General features: G+C 51.5%; 1 protein-coding gene across 8 annotated transcripts in view; it reads right to left on the reverse strand.

The window, feature by feature from the left end:
- The window catches only part of WIZ (WIZ zinc finger), a 146,092-nt gene that overhangs the window by 18,067 nt on the left and 104,752 nt on the right, over positions 1–23,273 (reverse strand). Inside the window, exon 1 of one of the 8 annotated variants that reach the window (XM_054012363.1) lies at positions 1,756–1,904. The exons of the other annotated variants lie outside the window; for them this stretch is intronic. Coding sequence (XP_053868338.1) covers positions 1,756–1,867 — 112 coding nt within the window. The 5' untranslated portion in view covers positions 1,868–1,904. Of the gene's footprint in view, positions 1–1,755; positions 1,905–23,273 lie in introns of those variants that run through there. 8 annotated transcript variants of the gene reach the window in all.

Genomic DNA, 23,273 nt, shown 5'->3' on the forward strand with positions numbered 1-23,273 from the left:
CATGAAGGAATAAGGCTGCTTATGTGGCGAGGGCATCCAGAATTTATATCAGCAATGACTGATGCCCCCCCAAGAGTTTGGAAGAGTTAAAAACCCTCTTACTCCAGGGTTGCTGTGGGGTTTAGGAAGTAGCTTCCCCCGTAGGCAGGTTATTCCACAGCTCTCCATTACAGGGTTTCTTGCATCTTCCTTTTAACAGCTAGCACTGGCTGCTGCCAGGAACAAGAAACAGGGCTAGAGGGCCCCTGAGCTGGCCTAGCAAATCCTCTGCTCCTAGATTCATGGTGTTAAAGCTACTCCTCACTGGGAGGGCACAATCAGAGAAAAAGAAAATAAGGTTGGGCTCAATGAAACCCATCCATGAGAAAGGGTCCAGACCTGGGAACAGCTACCCCCCATCCCAGAGGGGAGCCAAGTTTGTGGTCAGGGCAGGGGGCAGTAAGCCCAACCTGTCAATGTGGAGGAGCAGAGAGCTGAATTAAGGGTGGAAGAAGACAATAAGCCCAACCTGTCACTATATTTAGGGGAAGAGGCACACTGAGCACAGCTCCCCAGGGACTAGGGGGAGCCAGGTGTACTGGTAGAGAAGTAGTCAGCCCAGCCTATCAGTGCAGAGGAGCACAGAGGAAGGCACAGCCCCATGACACCAGGAAACCAATGAGCCAGGCCTGTCAGTGTGTGAGAAGCAAAGAACTAGGTAGAGTCTTGACACAGACAGCATACTGGGGGCTATCTGAAAGAGAAGGTGTGAGGACAGTGCTCCAGGCAGCCTGTCAGTATGTGTTTTGTATGTGTGAGGAGCTGAACACAGCCTCCTAGAAGTGAAGGAGGCGGCAGAGATGGAGGCAATGAGCTTGGCCCATCAATGTGGGGGGAAGGGGAGAAGACATAGAACTAGGTACAGCCCCTGGGGTGTGAGCCCAGCATGTCGGGGGGGGGGGGGGGGGGCGCGAAAGCAGGCGAGAGGCCCCAGAATGGGGACAGGGAGTGCACTGAACCTGGTCTAATAGTGTGTGTGTGTGTGGGAGGAGGGGGGTTCGTGAGCCTGGTCTGTCAGTGCAAGGGGAGCAAGCCCTTTCTGTCAGTGTGTATATGTGTGTGTGTGCGCGTGAACTAGGCACAGCTAGAGTGAGTGAGCCCAGTCTGTCAGTGCAGGGGGGGAGGGGGGAGGGGAAAGAGAGAGACAGAAGCAAGCCCAGGCTGTCAGTCTGGGGGTTGGGGGCGGGAGAACAGGCTGGGCAGAGCCCCCGGGAAACTGGGGATCACACTGAGCACAGGGGGTCAGTGTAGGGGGCGATCTGGGCAGAGCTCCCCGGGATGGGGGCAGGGGAGCGGGCAGAGCCGGGGCTGTCAGTGCGGGGGGGGGAGGGGAGGCGCTGGGCAGAGCCCAGCGGGTGGGGGAGCGCACTAAACCCTGGCTGTCAGTGCAGGCGGGAGGGGGGTGCCTGGGGCCTGGGCAGAGCCCCCCATAGGCGGCCGGGGAACGCTGAGCTCGGCCTGTCGGGCGGCGGCGGGGGGGGGGAACGGGGACTACAGCCAAGTGCGTCTCCTCCCCCGGCCCACTCGCTCCCCGACGGGAGGGGCCGAGGAGGGAGCTCAGACCCCCGGGGAGACCCAGACCCGACCCCGCCACCGCCCGCGGGGGCAGAGGAGGAGTCCGGCCTGCTCCACTCCGGCTCCAACTCCCGTCTGGCTGCGGGCTGGGCGGGGCCGCTCCCGCGCCCAGGCCCGGGGGTGGAGCGGGGGGATCCTCACCGGTCTCGGGCACCGCCTCCGGCTCGGGCTCCCCGTCCCCGTCCCGCTCTCGGGGCCGCGGCGGCGCCGCCGCTTTTGTCACTTTCAGCGGCGAGGAGGTGGAGGCCGCCATCTTGGGTCCGGCACATGCAGGGCGGCCACAAGGAGGGGCAGCCGAGCGCCGAGCCACGGGCCGCGCCAGGCCAGGCGGGGCAGCCGAGCGCCGAGCCAGCCCAGGTGGCCGCCGCCGAACCAGAACCCACAAAGGCAGACAGGAACAGTCACCTACCGAGCAATCGATACTAGGCCCTCTAGGCGGGAGCCACAGACACTTGCCACGCACGTAGGCAGGAGCAGAGGAGAGCCGAGCTCGCGTAGGGCCCACAGGCCCAGGCCAAGGCCCAGGCTGTGGAGGCCCCCAGGGGGCTGGCAGGGGCCTTAAGGCCGTGCCTGGTTGGTGCTGCCTGGGGCAGTGTGAGGCAGGGTTGCCACCCCAAGTGACCCCTTGCCTGCTGCCAGCAGGGCAGGCGCTTGGGCATCTCTCCCGCGAGGGGTGGCCCCTCTGAGCCCATGCTACCGGTTCCCCCATCTTCACCTCCCCTGGGACTGAAATCCTAGTGCTCCCTCCGCCCCTGATCCCTCACACCCCCTCAACTTTTCCCTACGTGGCCCTGCATGCGGCTACACCTGCCCGTCCCTTTCCCCCGAAGCAGGTTCTGAATGGAGGCAGACGGTCCTGCTCGGCTCATAGCAAAGCCTGGCAGCCAGAGGTTGATAGATGGCTAATATATCTTCCCCTGTTTGTGCCTGTATTGCCAAGAAAGGCTCAAGGAGGGAAAAGGGGAGGACAGCCCCCCCTCACAGCAGCCCCAGGGGACAGGCTGTCAGAAATTATTTTAAATCCTATGCCAGTCTGCTAATGTAGCACAGCAGGGACAGCTAACACAACCCCTACTTACTACAGCTCCCGGGAAGCACTGCAGCATTAATTGCTCCATGACATGTCAAGAAGTGGCTCATTTTAGACCTGCATAAATACAAGGAAAATAAAGTGCCCGCAACACCCCCTTCTTAAGAGCCATAGAATGGCCTGAACGTAAGGGGTGCTTTGCCGGATTCTGAACCGCAAGGCAGCTTAAGAGCCTTAACTCCAAATCACTCATTAACTTGTGCAATGTAGAGAGAAAATGATTTGCTTTCACCAGGAGAAGAAATACATGCGACTGAAACATAGTTCTTAAAGAGGAAGTTACTCACCTTGTGCAGTAATAATGGTTCTTCAAGCTGTGTTTCCTTATGGGTGCTCCACTGTAGCTGCGCTTGCATCCCTGTGCTGCTGCTGCTCAGAGAACTTTGGTAGCAGTATCCCTTTGGCCCGCACTTGTGCTGTTCGCCCCTTGTGCTCTGCCACACAGCTAACCAGCGCTGCGCAGGCAAACCCGCCTCAGTTTCTTCTCTAGCACAGAGTCCTTGACCAGAACTCCAAAGCAGAGGGGAGGAGGATGGGTCATGGAGCACCCATCCAGACACACATCTCGAAGAATCATTGTTACCGCACCAGGTGAGTAACTTCCTCTTCTTCTTCAAGTAGTGTCCCTATAGGTGCTCCACTGTAGTCGACTCCCAAGCAGTATCCCTAATGGGAGGCTGAGGCTTTGGAGTAGAGTCAGCTATGGATGACAATACTGCGGAATTGAAGATAATGTCTGAAGCAGTCCCTGGTAATCGCATAGTGTTCTGTGAAGATATGTGCAGGTGCCCAGGTTGCTGCTCTGCAGATTTCTGAGATAAGGACATTCTTGAGGAAGGTGACAGAGGAGGAAACTGACTTAGTGGAGAGTGTGCAGTTTCTGGCTGGAGGTATGATGTTGTGACCTGATCGCTGTGTTTGATACAGTTCGAGACCCATTTGGAGAGTGTCTGGAATGATATTGCTGTGCCTTTAGACCTGCCTTTAGACCGTTCTGCAGTGGAGAGGAAAAGTTTAGGAGGGAGGATGGATGAGGGAGATGTGCCGTAAATGCTGCTATCTCCCTTATTCTCCTTGTCGAGGTGATTGCCACCAAGAATTCTGTCTTCATAGACAGGTTTTTGACCGAACAAGGGGCCATGGGTTCAAAGGATGGCCTACTCAGGCTCTTCAGTATTAAGTTTAGATTCTGTGTTGGGGTGGGATGTCTGGGTTGGGGAAAGGTTTACTATACACTTGAGAAATCATTTTGTAGTTGGGTGTGAGAGCACTGAGTATCCCTCAGGATACTTCCCTGATGGAAGGCTGCTATGGCCACTAGGTGAACTTTGATTGAGCTAAGAGACAGTCCTGATTTCTTGAGTCAGTATATAATCTAGGACCATTGGGAGAGTAGCAGAAGTCAGGGAAATTTGTCTTGAATTACACCAAGTCTGAAACCTGGTCCACTTTTGCAGGAAAGTACGACAGGTAGCCGATTTCCTACTGTGTAGTAACACTTCCTGTGCCTCCTCAGAGCAGAATCTGTCTGTCTGCTGGAACCATGAAGGACCCAGCCTTGAGTCAGAGTATCCGCAGGTTGGGGTGGAGAGTGCGTCCCTCGTTCTGCGAGGGGAGGCATGGAGTGGGTTGAAGGGAGATAGGTGGACATGTTGCCAGTTGTGACAGCTAAGGGTACCATGTTTGTCTCAGGCAGGAGGGAGCAATCAATAAGACATTTGCTCTCTCTTTTTTTATTTTTAAACAGGTCTTGTGATAATAGAGGGAACCGGAGAAAGGTGCATACAAGGTCCTTGTCCCATAGAAGGAGAGCATCCCCTAAGGAATGCTGTCTGAGGCCTGTTCTGGAGCAGTAGCATGGACATTTCTTGGTCAGGTAAGTGGCTAACAGGTCGCTAGTTGCTTTCCACCACTGTCAGAATATGTCATGTAGTACTTTGAGTTCATCTCACATTTGTGGTCGTGTGGGAACTTGTGTCTGCGACTGTCCGCTATTGTGTTCAGTACTCCTGGGAAGGTATACTGCTGCTATTCTGACACTGTGGGAAATGCACCAGTTCCATAGCTTTAGTGCTTCTGTGCAAAGGGAGGGTGATCTGGCATCTCCCTGACAATTTATGTAGTACATACATGCTATATTGTCTGTCAAGACTCTTGGGTGTGTACCTCTGATTATCAGAAAGAAGTGGGTGCAAGCAGTCCTGACTGCTCTGAGTTCAAGGAGGTTGATGTGAAGAGACATGTCTGTAGATGACTACTTGCCTTGTGTCGTAAGATTGTTGAGATGTGTGCCCTACCCCATGCGGGATGCGTCGACGGTGAGAAGTAGTGATGGAGAAGGTTGTGAGAAGGAGATCCCCGTGCAGACATTTGCTGGGTCTTTCCACTAGTCCAGGAAGTTTTTAACTTTGGTGGGCAGTGATAGAGGTTTGTCTAGTCTGTCACTGTTCGGCCTGTAGACCGAGCTGAACCATGTTTGGATATGTGAAGTCTGGCATGAGATATCACAGACATGCCTGCAGCCATATGCCCAAGGAGTTGGAGGTAGTGTCTAGCTGATATTTGAGAGCTGGTTTGTACTGCCTCTATGAGCGTGGACAAGCTTTGAAGCTTGTGCTCTGGTAGGAGTGCCCTCGCCTATAATGAGTCTAGGTCGGCTCCTATGAACTCTAGGAGCTCTACGGGGGTGCACGTTGATTATTGGATGTTTATCTGTAGGCCCAGATCCATGAACAAGTCTACAGCTGTTTGGTTGGCCCGAAGGGCCCTGTCAAAGGAGCAGGCTCTGAGGAGGCAATCATCCAGGTAGAGGTAGATCATAATCCCCTGGGAACGTAGGTGAGAGGTCACCATGGAGAGGACTTTGGTGAATACTCTCGGAGCTGATGAGAGGCCAAAGGGGAGTATTTTGTACTGGTAATGGTCCTGACCCAGGATAAATCTGAGGAATCATCTGTGGGAAGGTAAGATCGGTATGTGGAAATAGGCATCCTGTATGTCAAGGGCAGAGAATCAATCTCCCTGTTCCAAAGATGGAATAATCGCTGCTAGTGTGACCATCCTGAATTTTTGAGCCTTTACAAATTTGTTCAGTGCTCTGAGGTCCATTATGGGTTTCCAACTTCCCTCCTCCTTGGGTATCACGAAATAAGACGTGTTTTGTAGGTGCTGAGGTACAGGTTCTATGGCTCAGACAGGGGAGGTGATCTCTTTCTGGTGTTTCTTCAACAAACTCTCGTGAGAAGGGTCCCTGAAGAGGGGCGGGGAAAGGAGTTGGGTGGGGGGAGGAGGGAGATGAAGGGGATGGAGTATTCATTGCGGATCATTTCCGGAACCCATTTGCTGGACGTTATTCGTTCCCAGTTGTTGTGGAGCGAAGCAAGGGGTACCCACGTGGAAGCAATGGGTTGGTCAGCTGCAGTTGGTGTTGTAGGGAGTGGTCTGTCAGCACACTGATCAGGATGTCAAAACTGATGTTTTGAGGCGGATGGTTGTGAAGAGGAAGATTGAGGGCCTGATGGTTTATGTTCAGAAAATATGGATTTTTTCCTTTGAGGCTCATAATAGTGTTGAGTTGGAGAATGGGGTGTGTGGGATTTATGGTGAAGTTAAGGACTAAATTTTCTTTTTTCTCCAGGTGTATAAATTCCTAATGACTGGAGAGTGGCCCTGGAATCTTTGAGCGTATGAAGGGATGTGTCAGTCTTCTCAACAAACAATTCAGTGCCTTCAAAGGGGAGATCCTCTACTGTTGTCTGTACTTCCTTAAAGAAGCCAAGACATGTGCAACTAGGACACTCACCACAAAAAATGGTTACTAACCTTCCGTAATCGTTGTTCTTCAAGAGGTGTTGCTTATGTCCATTCCAATGTAGGTGTGTGCTCGTCCCAAGCACCGCCGCTGGAAAATTTTCCCCTCAGTGGTATCTCTTGGATCAGCTCTAGTGCTCCCTGGAGTCATGCTCTCATAACGCTGGTATTATGGGCCCTGCTGACCCACTACCCCTCAGTTCCTTCTTGTCAGCTAACTCCAACAGAGGGATAGGAGGATGGGTTTTGGAATGGATATGAGCAACACATATTGAAGAACAGTTACGGAAGGGTTAGTAACAGTTTTTTCTTCTTTGAGCGCTTGCTCATGTCCATTCCAATATATGTGACTCCCAAGCAGGTGTAGGAGGTAGGTTCGGAGTTCATTGACAAGCAGACTATAGCACCTCTGTCAAATCCAACGTCATCTCTGGCCTGCTGACTAATGGCATAGTGAGATGCAAAAGTGTGGACCGAAGACCACATTGCTGCTCTACAGATGTCCTGGATAGGGACCTGTACCATGAATGCAGCTGAAGATGCCTGTGCCCTAGTGAAATGTGCCGTCAGGGCCAGAACAAGGACCTTTGCTAGGTCAGAACGTGATCCATGGTGAAATTCTCTGGGCTGAGACTGGAGAGCCTTTCATCCTATCTGCAATCGCCACAAACAGTTGAGCAGTTTTCCAAAATGATTTAGTCCTTTCTATGTAGAAAGCCAGCGCACATCTGACATCTAGCGAGTGAAGTCTCTGCTCCTGGCTCTTGGCATGTGGTTTTGGATAGAAGACCAGAAGGAACATGCCCTGGTTACTATGGAATTGTGAAACCACCCTCGGGAGGATGGCTGGATAAGGACACAGCTGGATCTTGTCCTTGAAGAATACTGTGTATGAAGGTTCTGAGGTGAGGGCCCTAATCTCCAAGACCCTTCTAGCTGAAGTACTGGACCCCAGAAACGCCACCTTCCAGGACAAGTAGGGAAGAGAACACGATGCCAAGGGCTCAAATGGAGGACCCATGAACCTTGACAACACCAGGTTAAGAGTCCAAAGTGGAATTGGTCATTGTACCTGGGGGTACAGTCTGTCCAGCCCCTTCAGAAAACAACTACAAATCGAGTTTGCAAAGACAGACTGGCCATTCGCTCATGGGTGAAATGCTGAAACAGCAACTAGGTGGACTCTAATTGATGACATTGATAGCCCTTGCTGCTTCAGAATGAATGCTACTGATGACCACGTGGGTGAGACACCTTTTGTGCGTTGACCAGATGGAGAACCTTTTCCACTTAGCCATCCACTAGACCTACATATCTGGCATTCTGTTCCCTAGAAGAACTTCTCAAACCAGACTGGACCATGCTAACTCTCAGGTTCAGCCATGGAGCTTCCAAGCCGTGAGGTGAAGCGACTTGAGATTCGGGTGATGCAGGCAGCTGTGGTCCTGGGATATCAAATCTGGAACCTGAGGTAGCCAAATTGGTGTTTCCAGTGACAGGTTCATGAGCAGAGCGAACCAGTGCTGTCATGGCCAGGCTGGGGTTATCAGGATGACTTGCACTCTGTCCCACCTGATCCTTAGCAAAACCTCACGTATGAGAGGAATGGGTAGAAATGCCTAGAACAGATGACCCATCCAGGCAAGAGGAAGGTGTCTGTCAGATATCCTAGACTGTGGCCTAGGAGGGAGCAGAATTCGAGACACTTCCTGTTGTGCTTGGTTGCAAATAGATCTATTTGGGAAGTTCCCCACTTCCACAAGATGACTTGTAGGACCTCTGGATGAATGGACCATTCATAGTGGTTGGAGAAGACCCTACTGAGGTGATCGTTCTGAGAGCCCAGCAGATAGGATGCCTTGAGGTGAATTGAGTGGGCTATGCAAATTCCCATAAATGAAGTGCCTTCTGGCACAGGTGAGAGGAGCGCATTACACCCTGTCTGTCGATATGGTTCATGGTTGTTGTGTTGTCTATGAGGACTGACATGCACCTGTCTGACAGGCCAGGCGAACTGCTCTGAGCTCTCTGACATTGGAAGAACTCTTGTTACACATCAGACACCCTGAGTTTTGAGGGACCCCAAGTGAGCTCCCCATCCCCTTGCAGATGCATCTGTGATGAAGGACACTGATGGTTTGGTCTCGAGAAAGGGACTCCTGCGCAAACTGCTAGCTAGTGCAACCACTATAAGCCTTTTTAATGCTTGGAAGTGTGCATCTGGGAGAGAACCCCTGGCCTGTACTGAGTCCAGAATTGTCCCGATGAATTCTATCCTCTGGACCAGGGTAAAGGTGGATTTCTGTGCATTTATGAGCAGACCCAAATCCTGGAAGATTGGCTGAATTAGACTCACATCTGCCTCTATCTGACGTTTGGACCGATCTTTTACCAGCCAGTCATTGAGGTATAGATAGACCTGGACCCCCTGCTTCTTGAGAAAGGCCGCGACCACTGCCAAGCATTTTGTGAACATCTGAGGAGCCACTGAGAGACCGAACAGGAGCACCATAAATTGGTAGTGCATATGGTTGACAACAAATCTGAAAAATCTTCTGCGTTTCTGAAAGATGGCAATGTGGAAATAAGCATCCTTTAAGTCGAGGGTGGCATACCAGTCCCCTGGATCCAAGGAGGGAATGATGGAGGCCAAGGAGACCATGCAGAACTTCAGCATCTTCACGAATTTGTTGAAGTTTCACAGATCCAGAATCGGTCCGAGACCACTGTAGGCTTTCTAGATTAGGAAATAGCGGGAGTAGAACCCTCGGCCCCTTAGCTCTGGTGGAACCTCCTCCACTGCTCCTACCCTTAGGAGAGACTGCACCTCCTGGGCTAGAAACTGCTCGTGAGAAAGGTCCCTGAAGAGGGATGGGGAGGGAGGGTAGAAGGGAGGGGTACAACAAAACTGAAGGGTGTATCCTAGTGCTATCATGCATAGCACCCATTGATCTGAGGTGTTACGGGGCCACACCCAATAGAAGTGGGATAACCAGTCTACAAAAATTGGGAAACCTGGATCAAAGCATGTCGTCTCAGAGCGTACCATCAAAATGCCTGCTTTGACCCTGCCAAGTGTCTGGGAGTCGCAGATGTAGATGAAGACTCTGTCGGAGGTCTCCTCCTGTAGCCCCTGCTCCTTCTCCTACTATAGTCTTGTCAAACAGGTGGGGGGGAAGAAGCGAACCACCGGCTGTGGCCTATAATGCTTCCTCACTGGGGCTGGAGTGTGAAGGCCCAAGGATTTAAGTGTAGCTCGAGTCCTTCAAGCTGTGTAGTTTAGAATCCGTCTGCTCAGAAAAGAGCGATGTACCCTCAAAGGGGAGGTCCTGCAGAGTTTATTGGACCTCACGTGGCAAGCCTGAGGATTGAAGCCATGAGCTCCTGCACATAGTGACTGCTGAAGCCATAGAACGGGCTGCCGAGTCCGACAAAGAGAGCTGCAGACTCTCGTCTTGCTTCCTGAGGTAGCAACTCCTTAAACTTTTGCGTAGAGTTCCAGGAGTTGAAATTGTATCTGCTCAGGAGTGCCTGATGGTTGGCAATCCTGAGCTGGTGACCCCCTGTCGAATAGACCTTCCTCCCAAAAAGGTCTAACTTTTTGGCATCTTTGGCCTCAGGTGTCGGTCCCTGTTGGCCCTGTCTTTCCCGCTCAGCTGACACCTCCAGTGAACCCGGTGGCGTGTGTATGTACAGGGACTCAAACCCTTTTGCCAGGACAAAATATTTCCTCTCAGTCCTTTTTGCCGTTGGCTGAAGTGATGCCAGGGTCTGCCACAATACCTTGATGGGGTCCATGATGGCATCATTCAGCGTCAGCGCCACTCTCGTGGGGCTCGTTGCTGCCAATATGTCCACAAGAGAGTAGGAGGATTCCCTAATTTCCTCCACCTGGATCTCCAGGTTTTGAGCTACCCTCCTTAGGAGCTCTTGATGTGCCTTATAATCCCCCTGTGGGGGCACAACATCAGTTCCTATGACTGCCTCATCTGGGAAAGAGGAGGATGCTTGGACCGGCACTGGGCCCTGCTCTTTGCCTTTGGCACCCACCAGGTCCCACGGTGCAGTTTCCTGATACACGACAGTGGCCTCGGTACTGGAGTCTGGATCATGTTCTGGTGGTGAAGGTGATCTGGGCTCTGAACCCACCAAATATGACCTCCTGGAATGGGACCCAGGTTGCGCTGGGAATGCCCAGGGCTTCCAGAAAGGCCATTGCATGGGGAACTGCCACTGCCCTGGTGGCCACACCGCTGGTCGGACCCCTTGACTTGGGTCCATAGCTGGATAGTGTCTAGACTGGTGATGTCGGCTTCTTCATGAGACACAAGATCCCGCCTTCAAGTCCATCTCTGAGGATCCCTCTGGATACCAGTGTAGAGTGGTGCTGATCGGTGCCTCTGACCAGTGCCGGGAGGGGACTGGGACTGCGCTATCATGGCTGGTTTCCCCTTCGAAAACTATCTGTGGCCTCGAGCCTGCAGTGGTCTGTCCTTTGGTGCCTCCCTTGACAGTTCCCATAAGGCTGGAGATGACAGTATCGGTAGCACCAGTAAGTCTCACTGCCGCGAAGGCCTCCAGTGTCAATGGCACGTGTAGGATTGTGGGGCTCTGGTGCCTCTCTCGCAGTGGTGAGTCTATCAGTGCTGGACTCAATGGTTCCCTTTCTGGGACTGGAGTCAACGGCACAGCATGGAATGCTGGTGCCACAGGGTGCCCCTAGCCAGGTTGTACTCTGGTAGTATCCCCATGTCTTGCCGATCTGCGTTGGTGATTGGCCTCTGTTGGTCTTTGTTTCTTCCTAGGCACAGATGATGGTGAACTATGCCTAGTGTCTCTCGCCAGCGCATCTCTCTTCGTCCCTGGAGATGCAATCAGAGTGTCTCTCCTTGATGCTGGAGACAGGGAATAGCATTGGGTGTCTCGAAGTAAGGCCAGGGCGCTCCTTACTGAGGTAGTCGGGCACGGGTCTGAATGTGCTGGCTCTGATGGAGGTCAGAGCGCTGCCTCCATGAGGACAGAGCAAAGTCTAGCATTCCTATCCTTCTTGGTACAGGTCTTAAATTCCTTACAAATCTTGCACCGTTCTCGCATGTGAGCTTCCCCCAGGCACATAAGGCAGCTGGAACAGGGGTAGGGTGACCAGACATCCCGATTTTATCAGGACAGTCCCAATTTTAGGGGACTTGTCCCGCGTCCCGACCTTACATCGGTTGGGACGCACTTTGTCCTGATATCTGGGACCGTCTGGTGGAGGACACAAGTCGGTGCTGCCGGCGCTGCTCACCTCTTCTTCCTGGGCCTGGGGCTGTGCAGCTGAACTCCCGGTGCTCGCCCGCCGGCCGGCAGGAGCCTGCAGAGTGCTGCAGCCCCACTCCCCAGGCACGCACAGAGACGGCGAGTAGGTCTCCACTGTGTGCTGCAGGGGCGGGGCTTGTAGGCGCCGGCAGCGAGCCCCCCACCCCTGTCCCCGCCCCCCTCAACCCGCGCAACCTTAGGAGTCAGAGGGACGGGACCTGCCTGCTGGATGCTTCCTGGGAGCCACTCCAGGTAAGGCTAGCACTGCTTGGGTCTCACCTGGCCCCCTGGCAGGTCCCTCTGGCAGGGGCGGGGGGGGGGGGGGGGCTCTGCATGCTGTCCCCCTCCCTCCCCGAGGGGGGAGGTGGAGACAGAGCAGAGGCAAGCTGGGGGGGGGGGGGGGGCGCATGGAGCTGCCGGTGATTTCTCAGTTTTTCTTGTGCTCCGGCAGTTTTTTTGTTTTGCTCCGCCGCCTGCTTGTTTTTTTTTTGCTCCGCCCCCCCCCCCGCATCCCGATATTTGACCTCTGTCATCTGGTCACCCACAGATATAGGCTTGTGACAGGAATCACAAGGCTTAAAGCCTGGAGATCGAGGCATGTCCCAATGCCAGGGGGGGAGGGGGTTTAATCCCAGTTAGCGAACCCTGCTAAGTAACTAACAACTAAAACTTACTTCGAAACTGCAATAAACTATATAGAAACAAGAGTAGAGAGATTCCACTAGGGAATACTTGCAGAACCAAGAATGAAAAGCAGTTCCAGCAACCGTTATGGGCGGTAAGAAAGAACGGGGGGGGGGGGGGGGGGAGAAGATGGGTTGGCAGGGACCTTTATATCGGCGCGATGAGAGCACAACTCCAGGGGGCACCAGAGCCAACCTGACGGATACCACTGAGGGAAAAACACTTTCCAGCGGCGGGCGGTGCTCGGGGTGAGCACACCCCTATGTTGGAATGGACATGAACAAGCACTCAAAGAACCACCACAGCTGTAGAGATGAACCAAGCTGCTGTGTTGGCTGCATCAAGTGCTGATTGAAGTGCTGTCTTGGCCACCAGATGTCCTTCATTAACAATGGCACGAAACTGTTCGCAGTGTGACTCCAGGAGCTGATCAATAAATGCGTTGAGCTTGGCCTAATTGATGTATTTTGCTGTCAGAGCTTGATAGTTTGCAATTCTGAATTATAGTGTGGTGGATTAATAGGCCTTTCTCCCAAATAGGGATTGGAAGCACCTCAACCTATCAAAGGGGGTGACCTTCACCTGGTGTTGGCAACCCTGGGAGTTTACTGCATCCACAACAATTGAATTGGGGGAAAATGGGAAAAAAAAAAATTTCTTATTGGCCCCTTTGCCATATCTGACCGATGCCAGGTTTGCCATATAAGCTTGGCTGGGTCCAGAAGTGTCTTGTTGACAGGGAGGGGTATTCTGCAGGAAGAGGAGGAGTGCAAAAATGTCCACGAGTTTATGATGAGTGTCTTTCATCTCCTCAAGAGATCTGCAATGCGTTTGCAAACTGTTTTGCTAGATCTTGAAATAGCCGGATGTTGTCGGCTAGGGATAGTGGAGGAGGCATCACTGCCTCGGCTGGAGAGGAGAAAGATGTTAGTCTGTGGTGTGACCTCCTCCTCAAATCCGACCTCCTGTTCCTCCATGATCACTTCTGGAGATTCAGTGGCTCTGCATATCATGGCTGGGGAGAGCACCCCAAAGGCTCATGGTGGGCCATGCTAGATGTTTGGGAGGCATGGAGCCTGTATGCCACCCAAGGATCCCAGTAGGTCCACTGGGGTGGTGGAAGGGGTCCCAGTGGTTGAGCCCATGGTTGGCCATACTATGGTGGTTGAGGAGCAGACGAAGGGTATGACTGAGGGGGCCCAAGATGGTAATGGGCATTATAAGAACGTGGGAGGAATAATGGGAGACGACCTCCTCCTGTTTGCGTTCGCTATCAGATTCTCCAATGGAAAACGGAGATTCCCACGTCCGAAGTAAACTCTGTACTGGAGCCCCAATAGCAAGGGAGACTCTGGTATCTCAGATACTGTGAGGTCCTTAGCGTGTCTGAATTCTTGTGGTGCTGTCCTACTCGGTGCCGACAATTGTTGTTGGGTCAATGGCACTGAAGGGATTGGTGATCTGTGCTGTACTGAGCACTCAGAAGTTGGATGGCTTGCTGTTGACCATGCTGATGGTAATGCTCATACCAGCAGCATCTGCTTGGTGGTGGTGTGGTCTCTGTCCTTGCCTTTGTATGTCGGTACCGTTGCTTCAGTGCCTATGCCCATCAGGTCCTTAGGCACATTAAGGGTACCTGCCACTTCAGACCCTCATGACCTATGGGTACCGTGTTTGGAGTGTCTCAGTGCCAATGGTACCAATAACATTGAATGTGCCTATGATTTTTTCATGTCTCACTCTGGGGGACTCGCAGCTGTTTTCTTTGATCCATAGTCCTTAGATGTCGAGGGCTGTAGGGAAGCATTGCGCCATCTGGGTGACTCCTGGTGTGGGTCCGGGGATGGCTGAAGGGCTGCCTCCATGAGGAGTTTTAGTCTCAGTTCACGGTCCTTTTGAGATCTGGACCTGAGATGTTGGCAGAACATGTTTGGGAAATGTGGCTTTCCTCGAGGCAACAGATGCAGTGGGAAGGTTTGTCTGCTACAGGGATGTCCTCCTTGCATGGGAGGCACCTCTTAAAGCTCGGTGAACCGGATGGACCCCAAAAGGGGAAAATAAGTTTTTGTTTTTTGTTTTTAAAAGAGAAAACTAAAGAAAACTCTAAAACTAAGAAAGGGATTAACTTTTCAAGTTCTAAGAGAGAGAGGATGATCTGATGAGCGGACTGCTAATAGCTCTGTCTCTTGCCAAGGGCGGTTGAGAAGGAACTGAGGGGGGTTCGCCTGCGCAGCGCTGGTTAGCCTTGTGGCAGAGGTTGATGTGGAGACTGGCTTTGTGGGGTACCCATCTGCCCTGAACTTTGAGGGTATTGAGGTGGGCTCCCCATCCTAACAGGGATTGTTAGAGTCACTGATGGGGTTGGATGAGAGAAAGGGACGCCCACACAAATATTGAGTTGCTCCTTCCAGCAATTTAGGGACTTCTTTACACACAAGGACACCACCACCTGACTGTCCAAGGTGTCCCTGCTCAGAGAGTATGTTGTTCTGAGCCAATCTGAAAGCAGTGGAGGTGTAGCCTTGTGTGACTGGCCACAAAAGTGCAAGCTGCTATATTGGAGACAGTTCCTTATTGTGGTCTCAGGGCTTCCCTGAATTGTCCCTACCAGACCTGACAAAGGTCACAAATCTGTGCAAAGGCAGGTAAACTCTGGTTGTCAATAAGTCTAAGTATGCCTTTGTAAAGAAATCCACGCTAGTACCAGTTGAAAGGATACAGTTTATATTCAGCTGTAGGTCCAACTCCTGGAACAGAGCAAGGCCTGTCTGGATGGAAGATAGCACTACCTCGAAGAAGGATCTCTTGAGTCATCGAGGTATAGGAAGACCAGGATTGCTTCCTGCTGAAAGTAAGCTGCCACTACTGTTAGAACTTTTGAAAACACTTCTGGGACTGAGAATAGGCCGAAGGGGAGCACTTAGCACTGGAAGTTATCTTGGCCTATGGTGAACTGTAATGGCATTGGCACCTGCCTCTTGTGAGCCCTCCCCCCCCCCGCCAATATGTGCCTGCAATCACTCAGTTTTGAATGTGGCAGCACCTCCCTCTCGCAGGTCCCCCTCACAGTTGTGTGTGAGCCTGTTTTTCTTTCAGTTCTTACAACAGGGTGGCACCACCTCTCATGGAGGTCCCTGGGCTGATGGTTTGTCAGTGGGTCTTCAGTGACGCAGCCCTTCGGCCAAGTCATACACACTGTCCCTCTTTTGGGGGTATACAGTGTCTAGTTCTTTCTCACAGCCTTGGTATGGGGCCGTAGCACCAAGGCTTCTTTCCCAGAGACACTGCCTTCTTTAACAACCCAACGGGGGCTCATCTTGGTACCCTCAATTGGTGTTCTTTCAGCAGCCCTCCCTGAGCTCAGTCTTCAGCCAGACTAGCAGGGCCCATCACGGTACTCTTGCCTAGTCTGGCTAGGTTCTGGGCTCAGTCCACTGGACTCAGACTGCCTGCACTGACCTGTTCATGGTCCTGCTGCTCTTCCAGCCAGCCAAGCACCCAGTTTTCAGCAGCCTTTCCTGGGCTCAGTCCTGCCTGCAGTAGCTGTCCATGGTCCTCCCTCTTTGAGTTCCAGGCAGCAACTGCCTGCTCTGCCCCTGCTGCTTCCTTTTATATGGTCCTTCTGACCCGTCATTGGTTGCTACAGCAGTCCCTCTGATTGGCTGCTCCCCTGTAGCCACTCTATGCTGCCTGGAGGATTTCTCTGCTCTTTTCTGGGCGGGGTGAGGAAGGGCCACGAGGCCTTCAGCAGGGGTAGTCCACCCAATCACACAAATCATATGTATTTCTTGTGCAGCAGGTATACAGATACATGGAAGTAGGTGTTTTGTAGATTGAGGGCCAAAACAAATCCCATTCCTCCAGGAAAGGAATTATAGTTGCTAGAGTCACCATTCTAGTTTTGAGGCTTTACAAACTTGTTTAACAGTCTTAAATCTCAGATCAGCCTCCACCCTTCTTTGGCACCAGAAACTATTCTGAGTAGCACCCCGTTGCCCCCATGAGAGGAAGGGACTGGTTCTATAGCTCCTAATTGCAGGAGAGTCTCTCTCGCTCTTGACTCAGTAGAAGCTCGTGAGAAGGTTCCCTAGAGAGAGACATGAAAGGTGGGGTGGAAGGGAGGGAGTGACATAAAATGGATAGTATAGCCCGCTGTTATGACCTCCAAGACCCATTAGTCTATGGTAACCTGCTCCCAAGCCTGGGGGAAACGGACAAGGCAGTCCTCGGAAGGGGGAGGTGGGCTAAAGGGCACCACTGTAAATCCAGAGGAGTGGGAGAGTTTGAACCTTTGGCCAATCCATCGAGACTGCTGTTTATTTGACACCTGGGTGGTTGTGGAGGGTGCTTGGGCAGCCCTCTTCCTCTAAAACTTCCCTCTCTTTCTGGGGGGGCGGGGGGTTCCATTGGTCTATGATATCCCGAGAATTGAGCAAGGTGTGACCTCTGGATAGTCTGTATAAAATGTTTCTTGTTCAGGAAATGTAGGATAGCCCCGGAGTCTTTCAGCGTGTGAAGGGAATTGTTCAAGATCTCTGAGAAAAGCGTATGACCATCAAAGGGGAGGTCCTCTACTGTGTTCTGAACTTCTCTCAGAAATCCCCGAAGTTGGAACCATGATACCCTGTGTCTAACTACCACCATGGAGATGGATCTGGCAGCAGGGTCCACAGCATCTAGGGACACTTGGAGAGTTGTACTAGCAAATAGCTGATTTGCTGTGACTATGCAATTGAATTGCTCCCTGCAGTCACACAGCAGCTGTTCAATACAGGTCGTGGGCTTGTTGTAATTAGTAAAGTTGTATTTGGCCACGACCACCTGATAGTTTGTGATCCGGAACTGGAGGGTTGCAGAGGAGTATGACTTTTGTCCAGAGAGATCCAGTCGCTTTTGGTCCTTGTCATGGGGGTAGATCTTGAAAAGTGCTGCTTATTGCTGCATCCACCACTAAGGAGTTAGGTGGGGGATGGGAAAATAAAAAGTTAGACTCCTTAAGGGGCTCATAGTATTTCTTATTTCCCACTTCTGCATGTTGGTGGAATAGTGGCAGGTGTTGGCCACACTATCTTAGCTGGGTCCAGGAGATCCTCAATAATAGGTAACATCACTGTGAACTGCAAGAGATCCAGCTTGTGTTGTGAATCCTTGACCTCCTCCAGAGGGATGTGCAGAGTGTCCGCTACCCTTCTAATGAGGTCCTGAAATTGCCTGAAGTTGCTGGCGGCACAACCACCTCATCCAGAGACGATAATGAGATGGGAGTCTCAGGGGTGATTTCTTTATCTAGTCTAATCTCCTGCTCCTCAAATGTCTCCTCCTGTGAGAGTGGTGGATGGGGATGGGGAGGATGTGAAACCCGGGTCCCCTGAGGGATGGTACTGGTGGTCTGGGTCCCAATATGGCTATTGCAGGAGTCCATAATGAAGCAGGGGTGGCATGCAATGCTGGTTCCACCATACTGAGTGATCTGCGTGGTCCTCCCTGTGACTGGTCAAAAGCAGATTCCCAAAGGGGAATGTAGGAGAACCCCTTACTGAAATAGAGGAGACCAATTAGGAGTCTTCTTTTCTCCACATCCTCCTATGGTGAGGCAGTTATTGAAGATGGAGGAGAATCCTGTGCCACAGGATGGCCGCTTGGAGACTGATGGCTCAGTATTAAGAGATGCTTGGTACCAGTCAGCAACGGGGACTGGTTCATCGGATGCTGAGAGGTCCCTTGAGTATTGGAATTACTGTGGTACCAAAAAAAGGACCTTGGTACCAATGCTGTAGCCTAGGTCACCATAGCTGAAGCTGATGATATTGACTATGATGAGCATACTGCTGGCATTGTAGATGTCTGGCACTGTGTCTTGATCAGTACTGAGGATACTGCTTGTACAGGCACCCACATCTGAACGGCTTGCATTGGTACCGATAGCTGGGTGAAGGTACACGATGGCACCAACAGCTGAGTGGGATGCCTCGGTGCTGATGGCAAGACTGAACTCAATGGTACCCTGTGCTTGCCCTCCTTACCGGTGGAGGGTAGCAGTGCCCTATTGCAGTGGTTCTCAAACTTATTTGATTGCGCCCCCCTTCTTTGTGTCTGTAGTAGTTTACACCCCCCTCCCCCGGTGCCTGGCCAGCAGCCACCTCTCTCTGGCTGTCCAGCTCTGAAGGCAGAGCGGAGAGCACCCAGCTCTGAAGGAAATGCCACTGCCAGCAGCAGTGCAGAAGGGTGGGAATACCATACCATGCCTCCCTTACTTCTCTGCTGCTGATGGTGGTGATGCTGCCTTCAGAGCTGGGCACCCAGCCAGCATCTGCTGCTCAGCTCTTAATGTGCACAGTAAGTTTTTTTCCCCCCTAAAGCTTCTCATGCCTCCCCAGAATATATTCCGCACCCCACAATTTGAGAACCTCTGCTCTATTGGAGCTGTGCTTGTTGTGCTTGGAGCTCAGGGGTTCACAAGCCTGCCAGGACTGGGGGAAGAGTCCTTGGCCTCAACAATATCCTTTGAGCCGGAGGACCTGGACGGGGACCTGGCCTTTTTTGGAGTTGGCTCCTTAGGGTACGTCTTCACTTACCGGAGGGTCCGGCAGCAGGCAATCGATGTTCGTTGATCGATTTATCGCATCTGGTTAAGACACGATAAATCGATCCCGGAAGTGCTCGCCGTCGACGCCGGTACTCCAGCTCGCCGAGAGGAGTACGCGGCATCGACGGGGGAGCCTTCCTGCCGCGTCTGGACCCGCGGTAAGTTCGGACTAAGGTACTTCGAATTCAGTTACGTTATTAACGTAGCTGAATTTGCGTACCTTAGTCCGAAGTGGGGGGTTAGTGGGGACCAGGCCTTAGAGTGAGAGAGTGCATTCTTCTTTCTGAGTCTCTTCCCAGTGACCTCCAAAGACTTCCTTTCCTTAGGAGAAACATGCCCCGAGGTTGAGGCAGCCAGGTCAGGAGACCCCTGCCCCATTCAATTACAGTAACTCCTCACTTAAGGTTGTAGTTATGTTCCTGAAAAATGCGACTTTAAGTGAAACGATGTTAAGCGAATCCAATTTCCCCATAAGAATTAATGTAAATGGGTAGGGGGTTAGGTTCCAGGGGCATTTTTTTCACCAGACATAAAACAATATATTATATAGATATACACACAGTATACGTTTTAAACAATTTAATACTGTTCACAGCTATGATGATTGTGAAGCTTGGTTGAGGTGGTGAAGTTAGAGGGTGGAAGAGGGAGGGATATTTCCCAGGGAATGCCTTGCTGCTAAATGATAAACTAACCCTTGAGGGCTCAGCCAAGTGCTACCACATTGTTGCTAATGTAGCCTCTCACACAAGGCAGCACGAACACGAGGGATGGGAGACAGCATAGCAGACAGACAGACAGAGACAGACATACACCTTGTGTATGGGAGAGAGAGAGATGCACACTGCCCCTTTAAGTAAGCTGTCCCACTCTTAAGTCCATTGTCTTTTTAAGTGGATCAGGAAGTTGAGACAGCTACTGCCCCAAGCTCTCTCTGTCTCTCTCCCTCCGCGTCCCCTCTCTGCTCTAGATGGAGAAGGGGTAAGCAGGGTGCAGGAGCAGGGGGGAGGGGGACACCCTGACATTAGCCCCCCCCTTTCCCCTCTGCACAGCAAGCAGGAGTGTCTGGGAGCAGCTCCAACGCAGAAAGCAGGAGCAGCACATGGCAGTGGGGGGAGGTACAGCTGAACTGCCTTGATAGCCTGCTGGGCGGCTGCAGCACAGGGAACTTAAGGGAGCGGGGAACTGATAGCGGGCTGCCGGTCCACTCTGGTTACAAGCCCCCACCAGTTAGCTGCAGGGGGCTGCTCTTCCTGCAAGCAGTGGACAAAGCAGGCGGCTGCCAAAGACGTTAGAAGGGAGCATTGCACAACTTTAAACGAGCATGTTCCCTAATTCATCAGCACCGTATCAATGAAATGACGTTAACTGGGACGACTAAGTGAGGAGTTACTGTATATAATTTGTTGAGGTCATTTGTTGAGTTCTGTCCTCGAAAGTGCCTGCAACCCCTCCCAGCTTCGTGTCATCTACAAATTTTATAAACGTACTCTTCACTCTATTATCCAAGTCATTAAATCATTAATGAAAATATTGATTAGTATCAGATCCACCACTGACCTCTGCGGGACCCTGGTACCATTCAATATTTCCAGTGTTTACAAAGCCACAGCCATCTCAGTGGATATCAACAGCTATAGTCTCAGAGGGTGCTATTCCAGCTACACAGGAATGACTGGACACCCAGGACAAATTGCTCCAGATGGCTTTCAGGTATGTTCAAATAAATAAAAAATACCTCTAGTGAGCAGCACATAGGTTTGCAAGACATCTGGAGGATCCTGATTTCAGACTTATGACTGACCAAGAGCCACTCATAAGATTAAGAAATGGCAAAGACCCGGAGAAGGTATCACTTAGATGCCAGAGACTACTTACATATTTGAGATTTCAACTTACATCAGAATAGGCACCAGCAAAGTCCCTAGTGGTGGCCAATATCTTACAAGGCCCTAGAAGCCTGGAATGCTATAGATGCGCACATTGGAGTCAGTATGAATGGCCTGCCAGCCTCAGCCCAGAAATTAGAACTGATTAATGGAGCCACTAGGGCTATTCCACAGTTGTAAACTATATTTAAGTTTACAAGACATGGCTGACCCTGTTACTTATCAGGGTCCCAGATCCAACTGACGTCTATGCAATGAGAAAGGAACTCTCTGAACCTGAAGCATGACCTATGGCAGTCATATGGTTGGTCCCATTATCCCCCCAGGAAAACACTGGGCACAGGTGTCAGATTCCTCCAGGACCTGGGGATGCTCCTCCCCAGGCCCTACCCCCACCCCTTCTCCGAAGCCCCCCACCCCACCTCTTCCTGTCCCACTCCCGCTCTGCCCCTTCCTGTCCAGTTCCACCCCCTCCCCCGAGCGCGTCCTGTCCCCACTCCTCCTCCTAACCCCAATACCTCCTGCATGCCACGGAACAGCTGATTGTGGCGGGCGAGAGGCACTGGGAGGAAGCTGGGGGTGCTGGCTGCCGGTGGGTGCTAAGCACCCACTAATTTTTTCCCCGTGGGTGCTCCAGACCTAGAGCACCCACGGAGTCTGTGCCTATGACACTGGGAAGGATATGTGAGGGGACATCAAGTTATCACAAAGTGCTGGCTGTGAGCTGAATGTCTACATTGGCTCAGGATAGGGCAGGTCTAAAACCCAAAAATCCTAGGATTTTTTCCAAAATGCCACACACACAACTCATGCAACCTCACATACCAGAGCATTACAGTATAGGCCCTTAAGGAGAACAAAATAGCGCTACCCCTGTGGTGAACAGAAGACACATACCTATCTGGCAGCCAGTGACTATTTTTCTAGATTTGCCGAACTACTTCTCACTGCACTCACAAGGTAAAAAAATCTCTCTCTCTCTCTCTCTCTCTCTCTCTCTCATTTTGGCATCCAGAAGAAACAGTCATTGACTATGGAACACCCACTTCCCATCACAGAATGCTAAGCTTTTGGGATAAGCATATTGCTTTCAACCACCACCTCCCACAAGAGAATGGATTGGCAGAGAGATTTGCTGTAGAATTCGCTTAACAAAGACCTCCTATTAGCTCTGCTGAACTCTAGGGCAACCCAAACTTTAATCACTGCAGTAAGCCCAGCTCAGTCAACAGATCAGAACAGCGCTGCCAACCTTAGGCCTGGTCCACACTAACCCCCCACTTCGAACTAAGATACGCAACTTCAGCTACGTGAATAACGTAGCTGAAGTCGAAGTACCTTAGTTCGAACTTACCGCGGGTCCAGACGCGGCAGGCAGGCTCCCCGTACTCCTCTCGTGGAGCAGGAGTACCGGCGTCGACGGCAAGCACTTCCGGGATCGATCCGGGATCGATTTATCGCGTCTAGACAAGACGCGATAAATCGAACCCAGAAGATCTACTGCTTACCTCCGGGTCCGGCGGTAAGTATAGACGTACCCTTAGAGTTAATACCTTTGTCCTAAGTGGCCCTACTTAAAAGGATGTGAAACAGAGGGACACCAAATCTAAGAGATCTCAGGCTTTAATTTGTCTGAATACAGCCAGAAGCTCACCCACATTTAAGGCCGGAAACCCAGTCCTAACAAAATTAGATGAGGAAAAATATTGGACACCAGCTAATGTAATTGGAAACAGCTGCATCCCAAGATCCTGTGTCTCAGAGTGATCGAGTTATTTGATACAAGAGATGCAGCTGGTACTTTCCACTGGTTCCAAACTGAGCTGAATTGTGCGTGATCCAAATGGAAACTGCACCCTTATTGCCAGGACACTGTCCTGCTAAGAAGAGTTTTAAACAAAAAGGAATCTACTCCAGTAATACAAACTCCCGTAGCATTCAAAAATCAGGAGTCAAACCTCAAAACCGCCCTCAAAATTGGCTTAAAAATTATGAGATTATTACAATGACATCTATTGTTTTTGTCTGCTGCCTTTTGTAGATTTTAGGGCCAGAAGGGACCAGGAGATTCATCTAGTCTGACTTCCAGATAATCTCATCAGTGATTCCTACATCAAGCCCATAACTTCTGGTTGAGCTACAGCAGATCTTTTAGAAAGCCCTCCCATTCTGAGATAGAGTCTGCAAATGATAGAGAATCCACCATGGTCCTAGATTAGCTATTCCAATGGTTAATCACACTCACTGTTAATAATATATACCTTATTTGTAATCTGAAATTGTCTAGCTTCAGCATCCAACC

Source organism: Malaclemys terrapin, chromosome 23 (assembly GCF_027887155.1).
Source record: "Malaclemys terrapin pileata isolate rMalTer1 chromosome 23, rMalTer1.hap1, whole genome shotgun sequence".
In the NCBI taxonomy this organism is placed as follows: Eukaryota; Metazoa; Chordata; order Testudines; family Emydidae; genus Malaclemys; species Malaclemys terrapin.